This window comes from Anser cygnoides, chromosome 4 (genome assembly GCF_040182565.1).
Source record: "Anser cygnoides isolate HZ-2024a breed goose chromosome 4, Taihu_goose_T2T_genome, whole genome shotgun sequence".
Taxonomy (NCBI): domain Eukaryota; kingdom Metazoa; phylum Chordata; class Aves; order Anseriformes; family Anatidae; genus Anser; species Anser cygnoides.
Window position 1 is genome coordinate 27514416 of NC_089876.1, and position 17211 is coordinate 27531626.

General features: G+C 38.6%; 1 protein-coding gene across 3 annotated transcripts in view; it reads left to right on the forward strand.

Moving 5' to 3' along the window:
- SLAIN2 (SLAIN motif family member 2) overlaps positions 1-17211 on the forward strand; it is a 35986-nt gene that overhangs the window by 1401 nt on the left and 17374 nt on the right. For all 3 annotated transcript variants that reach the window (XM_048072891.2, XM_013172814.3, XM_048072890.2), the window contains exons 2-4: positions 8252-8400; positions 15162-15326; positions 16713-16874. In XM_048072891.2, coding sequence (XP_047928848.2) covers positions 8252-8400; positions 15162-15326; positions 16713-16874 — 476 coding nt within the window. The remainder of the gene's footprint in view (positions 1-8251; positions 8401-15161; positions 15327-16712; positions 16875-17211) is intronic.

Below are 17211 nucleotides of genomic sequence, written 5' to 3' on the forward strand. Positions count from 1 at the left end.
AAAGAAAATCAGAGTAATTAACGCTATTAAAAACACTTAAATGATTTCATGCGTGGGCAGTGTTTCGTTGCTCAGGGAGAATACAGTGTGTATATTTCCTCAGATAAGTTATTAAGCTATTAGCCTGACATCTAGCCTGATCCACTAGAGAAGTATGAGAGCATAAATTTATTCTGATCCAACACAAGCCTACTAAAATAAAACAAGGCATCATCTTCCAGATGACGAGTCCGTGCAGAACAGCTACTCTTATTTCCCAACTTATGCCTTGTAATCTACTGGTTTATAGCACGTTAGGGAAATAAAATATTCTGAATTTGTACGGTAAGTTTGGAGCAGGATGGAAAAATTTGTGAGTGTCATGTTTTCTAGTGACAATAGCTGTTATTATTTTTATTCTAATCCTAAATCGTGGGAACCATAATACATCTCTTCAGTGAAAGTTAATGTCACAACAGCATACGGTGACAGTGATGACATAAATGCAGTGTGGCTTTGTTTACGCAGCTCTGGGCGCTCGTGGGCAGGCGGCAGAGTTCACTCAGCACCGCGCTTGCTGGTGTCAGGTGTTTGGCACTTACGCTGCCTGTTATTGTGGCTTCAGTTGTGTTTCTATGCAAATTCCAGTCCTCAAAAGACAACAGAACTGAAGTGCAGTTTGCTGCAAGTCTTTGCTCCTTTCCTAATATTATAGTGACTATAACACTAAAGTTCTGTGTTAGATGTAGGACAGTGACTGAGAGATAAAAGAACTTGAAATGAGTAGTTTTAAACATTTACTTGTTGTAGCACATGTCAAGAAATATCAATATGTAATTAAAAAAAAACCTTTGTCCTTTCATGCTGTAATTTACTATGCACTTAATGATAGATGTGGTTTGGTTAGATTGAAAAGTTGGCAAGTGAATTTTTTTTTCCAAATTATTTATTTTAAGTGGAAATCAAACTCCTGCAATTTCTGAAGACCATTTAATTCAACTGTTGAGGCACTAAGTAGTCTTAAGACATTTTTTTCTTATGAAGGTAGGATGACTTTATCTTCACAGAGTCATAGAATGGCTTGGGTTGGAAGGGACCTCAAAAGATCTTCTAGTTCCACCCCCCTCTGCCATAGGCAGGAACGCCAATTTAAAAAAAATCAAACCAGATCTTTGTGCATTTGGTAAACAGAGGTTATTGCTCTAAATGAAGCTGGAAATTTTGAGAGCACTAGTGGATCAGCCAAAAAGAAACAACTCTGAAAATAGGAGGGATGATGTAAGTGGATTTCTCTTAGACTTTTGTAAAGATCCTACTCTTAAGGCCTTGCTTACGCAAGGCCACTCAACAAGCAGTTGAATCAACTGTGAAAAGAGTGAATGTACTCAACTAAAATTAATCCTTGTGTGAACTCTTCGTGATTCAAGTGGATTTGGATCACTCCTGCTTATCCCAAAATCCCATTTGAACTGTAGGATTATACCTCTGTAGAGGTACAATCCACTTACCAATTGAGGAAACCTCAGATGGAAACAAACTAAATTTAAATCACAGCTTGAGCATTAAAAGTTGGTTCAGCTGTTGATTCGTCTGCACAGAGAAGCCTAGATTTGTCTTGGCTGCTGACTTCAGGAGGATGTTGCTGTGGGAGATCATAGATGATGAAGGGTACTGGTTCTCTCAGCTTTGTGTAATGTGGGCATTTTTTCAGTCTGTGTATTCACAGACCTCATTATGAAGCGGTCTGTGGCCTCATTGTGGCAGAAGAAATACCTTTCTTCACTGCTAAAACTGTGTTATTTTACATGTAATGCTCACACTAGATTAGTGCTTCCAAATCCGAGTTAAGGGGCTCAGACTTTATTCCTAATATGGTCCTGACGTTGCAAATAGCCCCATGCACACATGCCCAGTGTACTGAACTTTACCTAGTCCTGCCGAGAGTTTGTTTTAGGCTTACTAATGACTTTATCAAGAAGTTAACACTAACTTTGGCGATGCATTTGTATAAGTGTGCCTGTTTAGCTGTTCTTGAGCCAGTCTGGATTGATTTTTTTTTTTTTTTTCAGATTTCAGTGTGATCAGGTCTTTCTGTAAACCGATTAAAAAGACAGGAGGGCAGGAAGGGGGACCGGAGTGGAGAAGTCTTCAGAGAGGCAGGAGGCAGTACACAGCTGCCTGGCGTGCTGGCGTGACGAGGTTGGGCGTGAGCATGTAGTGCACTGGAGATGACTCGCTAACAGTACGCAGGGTGGCCTGCTGTGCTGCTGCTTAAAAGTGAGCTGTCTCCAGTTTATTGCAGGATAAGTGTGCACACGTGGACAATTACCGTAGCGTAGTTAACGTACCGTGGATCCACGCTGTAACTGGCTTTGGGGTAACTTGTTGCACAGTCACTTTCAGAGAAACTTTCTTTTAAAAGGGAGAGCAAAACCTGTGGTGATTTTTTTTTTTTTCCCAAACTTGTATGCAGCGTGTGCATAGCAGAGTGTAGAGGTTGCTGTGTATCTGCTTTACATGTGCTGCCCAGCAAACTTCGGAGCAGTTGCATCCTCTTTGAATGATGCTGCTATAAAAGCCAGCCTGTGCTGACCGGTGTTTTCATGTCACGTTTCACTTCAGTTTCAAGCCTCCCTGGTAGGGCAGGAGTAGCCCATGGCTGGCCGACTTTATTTCTAGACAGAAGGCATTTGCTGGATGTTTAAAGTTAAATTACTGGAATTTGTTGTTCACGTTAATATTTCAAATTAATATTTTCAGTGTTTCTGAAGGCCTTATATTGGTTGGGTAGCCTGTTTAAAATAGAAAGCAAGTACTCTTACTATTCCATGCGCTGTCATTCAGCAGCTATTTCTGTAAAAGCGATACCTATTTTTAATAGTTTACACTTCTGTTCTTGTCATCCGTTCCAATTAGCTGGCTATGTTGCTGTTTTGAGAGAGGATAAAAATACAATTCTCATCTGTAATGATTCGCAGTGATCGTCTTTCATCTCATTGCTTAATGTTCAGTGAGCACTGGCTTTATGTTTTGGGACTCTAAAGTATGCCATGGTAAACTAGCAAAATGTTGGGTGTTTTAGGCTAGAGCTGCACCTGGGTGACATCCCGCTGCTGGAAATGCATTGCAGAATTTCCTGTTGGGCTGCTAAAACTGCTCTGTGTCAATGTGGCTTGGGCCTCTTGGAAACCGAACGGGTTCGGATCAATTCCAGCCTGGTGATTTAAGTAAAAGAGAAAGCAATGCTTTTCATTTTCTGGCAGACTAAGTATGAATCTGATTTGAAGTCTGTGGTGTTTTTTTTTTTTAACCAAATTCAGATAAAGGCTCCTCAAGCTAGGAACACAACGTGACAAGAAGCATGTGAGATGAGTAAGGATTACAGAAATTATCAGCTAATTAAGTGTAACAACTGGTAACATCAAAGACTAATGTCCTTGAGATATCCATTTTGTTGTGAAATAGATGTTTGAGGACTGCTGAAAGAATCCCAAGGAATAATGTCTTTCCATTTCTGACTTTGTGTGATATTTATGGCTTTTAAATACGGTTGATATTTGTATATCATGAAAGCTTTGGTACAGATTTCCTTTATTGTCTTAAAAATATTGCTAAAATGTGCCTCATAATCATGTCTTGTTTAGGCATGGTCCGCATTTCTGCCTTCTTATAGGTGTTGGTAGAGCTCTTGAGCCTAGTAATTAAACAGGCTTATTTTGGAACATGTTTAACAGGACACGAAACTTCTCAACTTCTTTCCCTGTAAGTAACAACAATACCATATTAGAGTATGCGTGCTCTAACAAATTCCTTGTGAAAACCTTCCCAAAGTCTGTACAGAGTTTGTGTGACAGTTCCAGGAAAGCTGCATCATGGTGTTACAGGAGTCTTCCAAGCTCTTGAAGGCCTCGTCCTTTTTTTACAGTATCTCTCTCAGACAGTAACATATTCCTTTGAGATGAGGAAATGAACAAGGGCTATAATTTCCAGAAACTAACTGGTCTTTAATTGTTGTGGTAGTTTTGCTCCCAGGTGTGCTTTGCAAGCCCTGAAACTTTCCACTTCTACTTGAAAATAACACCATGTAGTTAGAAGTGCAATTATAATAGGAGGATTTAATGAGACCTGTCCGATTAGAAAGTCCAGATTCTTTAACTCTCTACTGGTATAAAGGCTGTCAAAGCATTTTTGTAGTATTCATCTTGTTTTTGAGAGACATCCAGTACTTGACAGGGGTGCAGGAGGAGGCAAAAGGAAGTCTGTGGGCCAAGTATGTTCAGGGATGCTAAATAGTGTTTTTCTTCTTTAAAACCAGAGGGTCTCTTCAGTTTTTTACCTGTAGCTGTTTATTCAAAATTCACCTTAAAATTTATCTCAAAGTGCTCCAAATAGTATCTCCAAGAGTTTTAGTTTCATCTAAAAGTTTAGGTTGATACTGTTGTGTCCAAAACTGGATTTCCAAGTTTCCAAGGCTGTCCTATATTCCTGTCTGTTGCTTTATTTACTTTTAGTAGCTTTACCTTGTGTTTTTTCCCCTCTCTTCTAGGGGAGTGTCTTACTGATCTGTCCTTAGATATCCATTTTTCCTTTGGGTCTTCTCTTCAAGTTGCTTTCTTCATCCCACTTTTGTCTGTGATGTGTTTTGTCCGCTGATGTTTCCTTGTCTCTATCATATGTGACTTTTTGCTTAAAGCTAATGTGACCAAAATAAACAAGCTTTAACTCCAGGTCCTTCAGCTTGCCGTCTTCCATCTAATCTGATCTGCGATTTCACATTCATCTGCGTGTTTTTCTCCTGCACTCGAGCAGCAGAAGGGTTTTGGTTCAGAAAGACTCCTCCTTTCTTCCTGGTTAGAAGCTTGGCTTCTGGCTTCGTGCCTGTGGCAACTAGCTGCTTGTATTGTAACGCAGTACGATGGAAGGTGCTCATCAGGTGAGGTAATGATTATGGAACTAATCCGTTCCTGTCTCAGTGTCCTGTCCTCTTTCTTCAGAGCTTCTTCCAGCTCAGCTGTGTCCCAGTGCAGCATGCTGTGGCTTGCCGTGTTAGGCTGGCATTATCATACGAGCGTGTAGTGACAGTTGTCTTTCTGCAAAAGCTTTTCCATTTTTGTGCTGTGTCTTCCTAAGATTAATCTGTAGAGTCCCTGACTACTTAAAATTTCAGATGGGTGCTGCTGTGACATAGTGACTAGTGTTACTGCTGAAGGAAGGAAATGGTACAGTGTGCAGCACAGTCGTAGTGCCTGGGCTTCTTAATACCTTTTCAAATCAGGTGAAAGCCCCTGAGCTTCTTTCTGTGTACTGTTTTCTTTTACTTGGTCTTGTGGCACTAAACTCTGGTCGTGTCCCTACTCTCTTGTGGATCACAGTGCAATTTTTCTGGTGTACTAACATTTGAAATATGGGTGGTAACCGTAAGCTGTCAGCTTCCTCAATCGCTTTCCATTTCCTGTTTTTAGAAGGTGATTTAGTGGTGTTTAAAGATGTATGAAGCTACTGATGATCTTCAGCCTTAGAGTTGCCGTGCTGCCAATCAGCAGTCATGGTGCTGTTGAACACATGAACAGGTACAAATGGGAACAAGTCTTTTCTGGGAAGCTCTTCAGCTAGAGGGGGCCTGCAGCCTTTGAGTCAAGCGGTAGTTTGACAGAGATGATTGGTTAGCTTTATGAGGGAATTTCTACATGCTTATTTTAATTCTGCAGTATCCTTTCTGTTCTTTTTTCCTTTCTGCTATTGGGAACAGAGAGTAGAAGCGTGACTCCAGTCCTTCTCCTTGCCCTTGATCTTAATTGTCTTGATTAAAATTAGGCAAAGTGAGTAGAACTGTGTCAGTTTCAAAACTTAAGATTGGCTGTTCTTTCTCAGATGCAGAATAACGATTGCTGCTTTGTAATAATGAGAATTGATAATTGCACAATGTAAAAGAAACAGTCTTGAAAGAGTCATTGTGTTACTGCATTGATGCACACGTGCTTATCATGAGGTAGTGGGGTAGCATGAAATATTCTCAAGTTCTGCCTTTCTTGATCTGTAGGGTGAAACAAAAATGTTCAAAGGCAAAAAGCGACTGGCTGGAAAGAGGTGGGAGAGTCTGCAGTATGTGTTTGGTCTGAAGGGGAGTGGGAAAGTAGGAGCTGTGTAAGCCCGAATTGTTTCAGTAGATAAACTATTTGTGAAACAAATGCAACAGCTGCAAATTGCAGAAAATAATGTGGTGGAGTTTAAAATATCAGGTGCCATTTTGATCAGTCTTGTAGGTTCGTTCAGGATAACCGTTGTGTGCATCTTTAAAAAGGGGATGCGTATTTTAATTTCTTGCCCGTTGCACTGGGTATTACTGTAAACACTTCAAATGTGCCTGGAACTTCTCAAACACAGCATGGCATGCCAGCTATCCAGGGAGCCGGGAGTCCTCTCCGCACAGCACACGAGTTGGCTTTGTTGCCTTTGACGCTTCCCTGTACTGTGTAACCCTGTCTTAGGACAGACAAGAGTGCAGGAAAGACAGTAAAAGTACATACAAAGCTTTAGAGAGCTAGTAAGTGTTAAATGTTGTCTTTAACTGCATGTAGATCACTGCATAAAGTACAGCAATTTGTGTAATTGTTGCCATAGGACTGTGAAAATCAAGAAGCTCCTGTCCTTTCCAGGGATATTTGATATAAATATGTGACGGGCTCCTAGCTTTCCTTATGGGCAGTGCTTACAAGGATCTATACAAAATCGGTGGTACCCTCCGCCCAGTGTCATGCAGGGCATTAAGCTGCATGGGCAGCATTTGTTTTGTTTTTTTGTTTGCGTTGTTACAAGCTGCTTTGGTTTCATGTGAAAACCTGATAAGTAGTCATAATCCTCCGTTCTGCATTTGCAGACGTAGCCTTTTAGTTGTGGTGTTTGGGGGAAGAATGTATTAGAGTATGCTCTGGACAAAGTGATCGGTGTTTTGGGTAAGATGTTCCTGGTGATTTTTAAATATGCTTTTTGGGAAGCTCTTGTAAGAAGCAACCTTAATAACAGTAATTAAAAATAAAATCCTTTCAAGCTGTTTATAAAAACAAACCAAGAACTACAGAAGAAGGGTCAGTTAATAATCTCTTAATAGACCAGTGGAGAATAACGTCTGTGTTGCTGCTGTCATTGGCATAAAGGGAACAGGAAGTTTTGTGTAGAAGCATGCTGACTAGGCTGTCAAATGCTCCTAAGCCACAGTGTGAAGCATACAACCATATTCACTTGGGATACGAAGTCTGTCATTGGATACTCCTAGAAGAAACGCTCATTTAACCATTTCTGCACATGCAAAAGCTCTAGGTAGAGCTGCAGATCTTGCAGATCACTGTTGTCTTTTGCTGAAGCAAATGTCCAAGTTTGCTTTTAGTCCAAAGATAAGGCTTAAATATCTGTCTTGTGAGTGTCTGATTGGATTTGACTTTGCCTTTAAATTGTTTGTTGAGGGAGGGTGAGTTTTCAGCTACATGTTTAGAGGCTTTCAAATGGAGTATTTATTTCTTCCATCGTGGAATGCTGAAGTTAAAATAGATGAATGGGGCTGCAGATGGGCAAAGGCCTCAGCATGTCCTCCAGAACAATATGGTCTCATTGTTTCCCTTTACTCTCCTACATGCATTATCTGTTGTTCCTTGTTTTTAATGCTTGACTGTCCACCCCTTAGGACAAAGATAGTCTCTTTGTTCTGTGTTCAAATGAAAATTAAAGAATCAGGTGCTACGGTACAAGTTATAAGTAGAAAGAAAATGCGTATCATTCGAGGATACTGAAATAGGAGATGTCCTGTGTACTTCAGCACTGTTGCTTGGCTGTTAAGGTGCTTGTCACTTGCCAACATCTTTGCATTTAGGAAAACTACGGTTGCATACTGGGTAGTGCTTCATTTCCTTCTTTAAGGTGAATATTACTTAAATCAATAAGATCAATCCTCAGTTGTGTGTTTAAGCGACAGAGTGAAATTGTCCATATATCTGTGTTTGAAAAGGAAAGATGTTTGTTTCTGGCATATCAATCAGTTTTTCACAGAGTAGCAATGTAGGCATCAGCTCTTGACAGAAGTCTTTGGATAGCCATGTGTTATTAGTATTACTGTGTATCCAAAATCGTTAATTTTAAACTAAAGCTTGTGCTTTCATTATATTTTGGGATTGTACTGTAGGTAGAGTACAAGAATGGAAATAGCATACTGTGCAGTATTTTCTTACATGCCCTTTTTAATGCCCATTTGGTCTTCATAATTTTTATTTCTTCTTTTCAGGCTATATACGTCCCCAAAGAAGAGACTGACTCCAGTGCAAAAATCTGTTAGTCCGTTAGTTTGGTGCAGGCAGGTGTTGGATTACCCAAGTCCTGACATTGAAAGTGCTAAAAAGTCACTGATCCACAGGCTGGAACAGACGATGTCAGGTGAGTTCCTTCATACTAACTCCACTGGGCTGTGCATATTTGTTCTGAAGATAGTTTAGAGGGATCAGCATCAGCCAATAATAGCTGTGAGAGGAAAGGATGAGACGCAGCAGTTACTTCTGTCTAAAGTTGTCGTGGTCTGCAAACAGTAATCCATTCTCCTGATTTTCTGCACTGACTAAAATGAAAGGAAGCATTAGCCAGGAGTCAGGATTACAGAGTTACTTCACCTGCGTAGTAAAAATGTGTTTCTTTCTGAAAACTTTTGGCCGATGTCCTTACCTTGGAGATCTTGCTTTAAAGTAGAAGGCTTGTATTAAACTAGCATAATTGTTGTGCGATGTCAGTACGTTACCACAGAGATTAGTTTTTTGCTAGATGAGCTGCTTTATTCCATCTAAGAAAATTGAGGCTGAATTTCTTGAATACTTTGGGGGAGGTAATATTGATTCATTTTCTTCCCATCCCAAGTAATTTAAGATGATGTCACCATTATATGAAGAAATTCAGAGTTTGATTCTTTCTTGACACAGCATAGTTGGTTATATTTGAATCTGGGAAAGGACTGAGTGCCTGGCCCTTGAGGAAGAAAGCCTACTGTCTTCATCCTTTCATTCTCAGCCTTTCTGATGTCAAATTAGCAGCAAAATGCTGAAGGTCTGATTAGGATTTTCTGTTCATCTGATTTCTTTGTTAATTTTCTTGATAACTTACCAGCAATGCTTTTCCCAGTGAATGTTCTACATTTGTTTTAACCTCTCAGTCTTTTCCAAAAATTGCTTTATTTTAGCTTTTGTTTGAGCCTATTTTTACTGGAGAAAAAAAAAAAAACGTTATGCTGAGATATTCCTTTCTGTCTTACTATGAATATCTATTCTTGCCCCATATGTCCATCTTCTTTTTGGTGTTATGCGACAACATTTTTTTTTAATTATCTGCAGGAATTAACAGAATGATTGGACTTGGGCTTAGAATATCTGAAAACTTAGTTCCAGAAGTGTTCCCAACCACCCTTCATATAGTTATACATGAACTTTGCTGAGTTTGACTGGAACTTTTTTCCCCCTCTTTGGATTCTTCTCTGGAGCAATTCAGTCTTTATTCTGATTTGTACAAAGATTGTTCTTAATAAAACTTGAAAACATTGCTGGTAGATAACATGAAAATCCAGTTCTCATTTTTGTAAAACTAGTGAGTAAAATGGTGAAAGCGCCTTCAATATGAGTCACCTTTTTTCTTTCTGTATTTCTTGTGCTTTGTGTAAGCAGCCTTGACAAATGTCTATTAAAAGTTTTCCTGAACAGTTAACAAGCTTCCTACAGGTATAGACTGAAATTCTAAACAATGAAAAGTGCCCAGGGCATGGGGATTTATGAAAAATTATGCAAATTTGGGAGCCTGAAGAATTTATGGTGTGACTTAACTAAGTATTTAGGACCATATAGTAGTTAGGTTAAACATGAATAATTTTGTCCTTTTTTCAGAGGTGAGTATAAATATTCCAGAAGTACCACAAATTCTGTAACCCCTAGAATATCTTTAAAAGTTCACTCACGGTAGAAGCAGAGTGGCAGGACACTACCATATGAAATGGACAGACTTAAAAGTTTGGTCGTTCAAACCGAGTCTAGGCAACTTCGCTTTTTTTCCATATCCTTGAGAATCTGCTTCTGGCAGGGACACTTGCAAGAATACAGCAGATCGCCTATAGTACTAATTAAGGAAAAATATTACTGGTAGAAGAGACGGGCCGTAATACTGCTAGTTGGAGAAGATTGCATGGAAAAGTGAACTTGTTACAGAAAAAATTGTTCTTCAGAACAGCCAGACCACTTGCAGCAGTAGGGTAGCAGGAAGCTCCGCTGGAAAAGACAAGTAGTGCCTCCTTGTGTGATTCTACAGCAGGATTTCCAGAATATGCTGGGCTTTGTATTTCACGTCGCATTTGTCCCTTGTGGACCCGTCACTTAACTGAAACAGTAGCTAGTAATAGGTTAAGAAATTTCAGTTCCAGTTTCCATTGATAATGCTTTTCATACTACTGTTACTTTCTCTCCTGAATCCTTGTAGATGTTTCTTTTGCCTTGATGATTTTAGCTTTGTCAGCTCCTATTATATCTTTGTAATGTAATCTTTTTGCTGTTTCTCAGTCTCAAATGTGCTCTTGTATTCCAACTTTTCTTTGTTCTTACAATCTTTTTCCGTTGTGTGGTGATAAAAGAAGGGAAGAGGGGCTTTCAGCTCCATGATCCTGTGAGCAGTTACTGAGAACTCAGGATGCACAATGCCTTTTTGCTCCTGAGTTCAAGTTTACAGTTGCAGAGAGTCCTGTGACTGGTGTTGGAAGAGTGTCCAGACTAGAGTGAACCTTAAGGCATATTCTGGTGCAAAGACTTCTCGTAGCCATGCCTCAAGTCCCTGGTCAAAAGTGCAGGAGTACATTTCATGTTGGCTGGAAACCAGCATTTCCACCACATGGTGATCTAAAATGGTGTTGGGTTTTACAAGTAAGCACATGAAGAAAGCAACTGTAGGAGCACAGAAATACTACACCCAGGAGGAAGAACTTTTGGAAGAGATGCCACAAGACACAGTTGTATAGAACTAGAAAAGAGTAACTTTGGCCATGTTGCAATTTTTCCCGAGACAACAGTAATTTTTTTATTTAAATACTTGAAATCAAATGCATGATCACTACAGCCTGTAGAACTGTGCGTCTGTGTGTGTAGAAACTTAAATGTTTTCCATGCTGAGTGTTTGATTTTTTTTTTTAGTTAAGCACCGAGCTTGTTCAAAACCAACTATTATTTACCTAACCTTGGTCTCAGTGATGGAATTCCCTAATGATTGTTTTGAATTACCAGAGTGACTACTAGAATAAATTTGTCACTTAATCATAACAAACACGTTTCAGATCTCTGTCATTTGGAAAAGTTGGTCTTGATTCATAAAGTAGGTCTTCTGAACTTACCTAAGCATCAGTTTTCTGCACACAAATTTTTTTGTTCCTCTCTTCCAGAGCGAAAGAGAGATTCAAGATCAATTTAACCAGCTGTTGACTGAAATAAACTAGGTGCTGCATGCTGTTTGTGAATGTTATGAAAGAAAATATGCAATAATGTAAAAACGCTGATCATGTGGTGTTTTGAAGGCTAATGTGTAATCTTTTCTAACATAATGTTTCATTTAATATAAAATCACTTTCATGTTAAAATTGATCTTAGTAATGTTGTCTGACAATCCTAAGCAAGACCATATTTTGAGCTGTAAAACTACTGCCTTCCTAAATTAGAGAAATCCCTGTTGGAATTCTGTACCAGAAAAATGGTTTGGATAGAGCTCTTTTTTTTTTTTCCTGGGGAAAAACATAGTGCTGAGGGAGGTAGAAGTCTGTACTTGCCTAGGATGAAAAATGCTGTACCACAAAAATTTCATGGTGTACCAGGGAGTACTTTTCTATATGTAATGGAAGAATGCTTTCTTTCATCTGAAGAAATCTGCATGTGATAAATATTTTGTCATTGTGGATATGTATAAAGAGCCTGTTTTAAAGGTTAAGCAGTAATTCAATTGTTTCCAAATTTGTTTAACATTTTGAAAGTCTGTTTAGTAAATACAAAATAAAGAACTGTTGTGCATATTTATATTTTAGGGTTTTTTAAACCATCCTTTTCAGCAAGAGATGGGAAATTATTCTTCATGGTGTGAGAACAAAGATTCAATTGGAATAGGTACTTTGGGGTTCCTACATGAATGCTAAAAGCACTTGCTGTCAGAGGAGTTCTCATCAGAGTCAAACAGAATACAGCCTGCTTGTAATTACCTGCCCTTTTAATTGAGCTTTGTAATAAAACCAGGTTTCCTTTCTGATATTCTCAAAATAAACTGGAGGTACCTTAAGAATACTGGCTAAAATTCATTGGATTCCGTAATTCATGAAATTAGCACATTCCCTGTAAGACTTAGAGTGAAAGATCTAAAAAGTAGAATATAAAACTTCCATCTGTTTTTTTGCACTCTAAAAATAATACTAATATTTACTGGTTTAAATACCAGAGAGGCTCTTTACAGAAGGTGCAGTTTAAGGAATCTGCTGTAAAATCAACTTCAATTTCTGCCTTTTCTGCCTCTGCTGCCTTCTGCTATCCACGGCTTATATTGAACAGCTGAGGAGGTGGTGACCATGCACAGAGTGGAGCGGGAGGAGATGCTGAAGCAGACTTTGCCTCTGAAGGCAGCGTTTCATGCAGCTGTAGTCTATTTGGCTTTTTATAATGTCCAAATAAATAAAGATCTTACACCAAATAAAATTTTTTAATAAACAAATAAATGTCAAGATGTCTGACATAGCAGAATGGAATACATTTGTTTTAAATATGCTGCTATCAGTAGCCTAGTTGTTACTGCACTAGTTGAAACCCTTTTTCAGTTACAGAAATGTCACACTTTTCTTTGGAAGGGCTCAATTTCTGATTTATTTTTTTTTCCCCTAGAACCTGCCTGAGTGTATTGCCACACATCTGCGAGGCCTCTTGTCATTTTATAGTATATATGCATAGTTTCAAAATTCTTACGAAGTTTAGGTTCTATGAGCTAGGTGAGCTACAACTTAATCTAATCTAGATTTATACATCGTAAAATTTTGATCTCTAGCTTTCAGTTCAGTATTTTGTGACGTACTTGCTTCTTTGTTCAAGTACAATTCAGTTATCAGCTTGGCATAAAATTCTTACAGCACTGAAGAAACTGACTTTACCAAAACTGACCAAATTTCCTTTGGTTCCCACTTCCCCCACTGAAGTTCCATTTTCTGTCATGTTAAAATAAAAACTAACTTTCTGAGCAAAACACTCATTTAAGTGGCTATACAAATCATACACTGTAACCTGGCGACTATGGAAACAGAGATCATCATGGATTTTTTTTCCAAGTAGTTAAAATTCATCTGAAAACACTTTAGCACTGATATTTAAGATCAGTAGTAGAGGAAAGTATTCCATTTTAGCTCTTACGTTGCATATAGGGTTTATGTTCATGGATAGAAAAATCCCAAAGCATTAGAACTGGATAGAAGGGAATAATGCTACAGTCTGTTTGAAAGAGCCATTAAGTACTCTATTTTGATAAGAGATTTTTGATATTTACCACACCTGATGCAAAACTGTAGAAGCTGTGATTATGACTTCTGCCTCAACGAATGTCATGTCAAGGTAGCCAACTTTTTGGCATACTTTTAAGAACTTCACTTGGCTGAAGTGTTAAATAGTCGATAAAAACAACCAAAATAAAAAGTGGATCTTACAAGAAGCGTTAGTGTGGATTGTTGCGTTTGAAGCAGTGGCTGTTTGGTCTAACCTGGTAAAAGATGTGGCAACACAGAGATGTGTGATCCTCCTGTACTTGAAAAATACTTTGTGAACTGAACAAGTGATACTCTCCTGATTGATTCCTTTAGTTACATTCTTCAATAAACTGAAGAATAGTAGACAAGAATAACCACCGTGTGGCTTGTATTGTCCTGGTGACTTTCAGAGAAACCTTTTGAAGTGGTAGATTCAAACAGCACTTACAGATCTTACTGCAACACTAATTTGACCATGTTTTCTGCTTTAGAGTGCCCAGCAGGTTCCTGGTATCCAGAGATACAAACGCATTCGCTATGCTTAACCTTTTTTTTTTTTTAATCCTTTTGGTACTTGCTTTGGGGAAGTTCATAGGTGGTATTGCTGGTTCTGTGGCACCAGTCTTGGGGTTGCTGTTGAAATACTGTGTGGTCTGGACAGGTCTCTGAATTCTGGAGAACTAGACATGAACTACCAGCATTCCCATATAGTTTATGTACAACTTAATTGTTCTTTCACCCTAAAAGACCACTGCAGGAGATACTCTCTGAATGCTGGCTGGTTTAGTTTTGTCTATATATATTAATACTCTCCCAGAGAGTAGCTACAGTTCTTGTACAAAGGCTGGGATGAAACCTAGGGAGAATGAGAGCAAGATTGTTTGGGTTGACTGATACTTAAAAACAGTAAAAATCAAAGGTAACTGCCTCAGAAGTTTCATTTTATTATTTGGCTTTATATGTGGAAATCATATTTGGATGGCTGCAGTGATGCAGTAGGCTCCTTAGCAGTAGCCAAGAGCAGTCTGTCAGTATTTTTATAAGCTAAGGACTTCTTTTTCTTCAGTGGGCACTTGCTGTTCTTGTAGCATCATTTTTTTCATTTTCCAAGGTAGACTGGTACACAGGGTTGCATCAAATATTTATTCAGACTGTAATCAAGGCAGATGTGTTTTGTATACTCTCACATCCAGGGATGCCTCTTTATCACTAAATACAAAGTGGATGTTTTTTGTAGCCCTTGATACTTGATGGTGTGCGCTGGTTTGCATGTAATTGCATAGGCTGTACACTAAGATAGCTTAGCTTAGTCTTTTGAGTCACTTCCCTCCTCCTTCCCTAGGCTGAGAATGTTGAACGGAAGAGAGCATGTGTAGCAATTCTAGATTTGATTTCTACTAGGAAAGTATTTGAAAAGACAAATAAATAAATTACAATATAAAAAAAAAAGACAAAAAGAAAAGACAATACAGTTGTACTTAGGAGACTCAGAAATCAGTTGGAAAAACTCCCTGATGACAGAAGTGCACTGCTTGGATTGTATAGCAATTAAATCATGCTGAAGATATCACGTAGTATTATACTAATGTTTTGATGGTTCCCTTCTTACAATTTGTCACTTTCTTCCTCTTTTATACAGCTTTGAAGAGACAGAATTTGTACAGTACCCCTTTCAGTGCGGTCAGTTACGCAAGCTCCTATAGCCCAAATACTAGTAGCCCCTACAGCAGTGGTTTCAACTCTCCCTCCTCAACACCAGTGAAATCTGCTTTAGTAAAACAGTTCATACCTCCTGGCACCTCAGGTAAGTGCGTGTGTGTCTGTGCGGAGGGGAGGTCCCTTCCTTTCAAAAATATGCGCTCAAATATATTGCATTTGCACAGAACTTTTGGAAGACACCAAAAACCTGTCAGTTTTCTGTAGGAAGTTTGCATCATGCAGTATTTAAACCTTTTAGGAAAGGCATTTTTGTGGACCTTTTGGTATGAGATATGTTTTAAATGTTTGGATGCGTATTAGCAATAGGCCAAAACTCTTGCTGTTGCTTCTGTGGAGTCCCAGCACACTTTTGAGGAGCTTCTAGAATTGGCCCTGCAGATGAGGGAGATATAAGTTGCATAGTACACGTTTAAATGTCGCATGTTTGTGGTTGTAGTCTCTGCGATTGTGGTATTACTTACTCACTAAAATATTTGGTATGCAATGTATCCATCAGTACCTCTGAGATGTGAACAATGTAATCTAAGAAAGAAGCATATATTTCAGTTAAAGACCTTCCTTGAAGCTTCGCAGGCATCACAATAAACAGTAGCTTCTGGCAATGTTTTCTGCCTTTATTCTGCACTATAGGCTCTTTCTTTGCAGTAGAAAAATCGATGCCTGGAACATATCTCTACAGTAAAGTCAGGATATTGGCTTATATTTACTTTAAGTCACGTTACTTTGCAGGGAAAACAAAAAAACATTACATTAACAGTCCCGCTACTCGTAGCTCACTGTGGACTTAAAAAGAGAAGCCTGCACTACAATATACTCAGCAGCATCATTACCCGAGTTTTATTTTAATCTGTGTAGCTCGGGTCTGCATTTTGTGCTGTGTTTGCCTTCACGACAGAGAGAGAATGTAACCGGAAATGGGTTGTCAATCAGAAGGCAGCAAATGGGAAAGAGTTTTTCCAGTATGTTACAGTTTAGCAAAGGTGTGTGCTTATAACAAGTAGTATTTTTGGATAAACTATATTTTAAGCATTCAAAACAATCAATATTCATTGGGTCAGCAATTCCTCACTGTTCAAGAAAGATATACAAATAGTCAAACTTACGTCTTACGCTGTAGTGTGCAGAGACAAGACTTAGAGCATAAATGAAACATGTATGCAGTTGCTCTTTCTGCAAAAGCTGTACAAAAACTCCACAGCAGTTAAAAAACTTGGTACAGATGGACCAGATTATATGTCATTAATTTCTTCTGTCATCATTACAATGATTTTATATAAAATTACTCATTCTGTCTGTGTAAATTATATTTTCAGCCTAGATTTGCAGTCAAGTATTTCAAACGGTCTGTTAGCCTCAATGTGTTAGTCATAATCTGTTCTCAGGTTGTCGGTTCTTTTAACAGGATATGCAGCTTGCTTTTTTTTTGCCTTTTTTTTTTAAATAAATCTGTTACTCTATTTCCTTTCTATAGGTCACCTTAAAAGCTCAGCAGATAGGAATCCTCCACTAAGTCCACAGTCCTCTTTGGACAGTGAATTAAGTGCATCAGAGATGGATGAGGACTCTATTGGATCTAATTACAAGCTAAATGATGTTACAGATGTGCAAATTTTAGCACGAATGCAGGAAGAAAGTAAGTGTTTTGCATCCTGAAAACCAAGTGGGGCGTTTGATATATTTTTTTTAATTGAATAACTGCAGTAGGACTTACTTAGCAGGAATGAGAAAGAGATTAAGACTCTACTAGGGATGTACAAATGTGGTTCTCCTGAGAAGGCTGGCTAAAGAATTCTGTCTCCAGGTTAAGCAAAGGAAGTTTCTGTGCAGAAATGTTCTTTAGAAACTGCGGACAAAATAAAGACTGGAGAGAGTATGAATTGAATTTGTAGCGTATAGTATAGGGTAAAAGAATGGTTGTTAGACTACTGTCACCATTCTCCTCAGGAGATAAGTCTTCCCGATGTAATCCA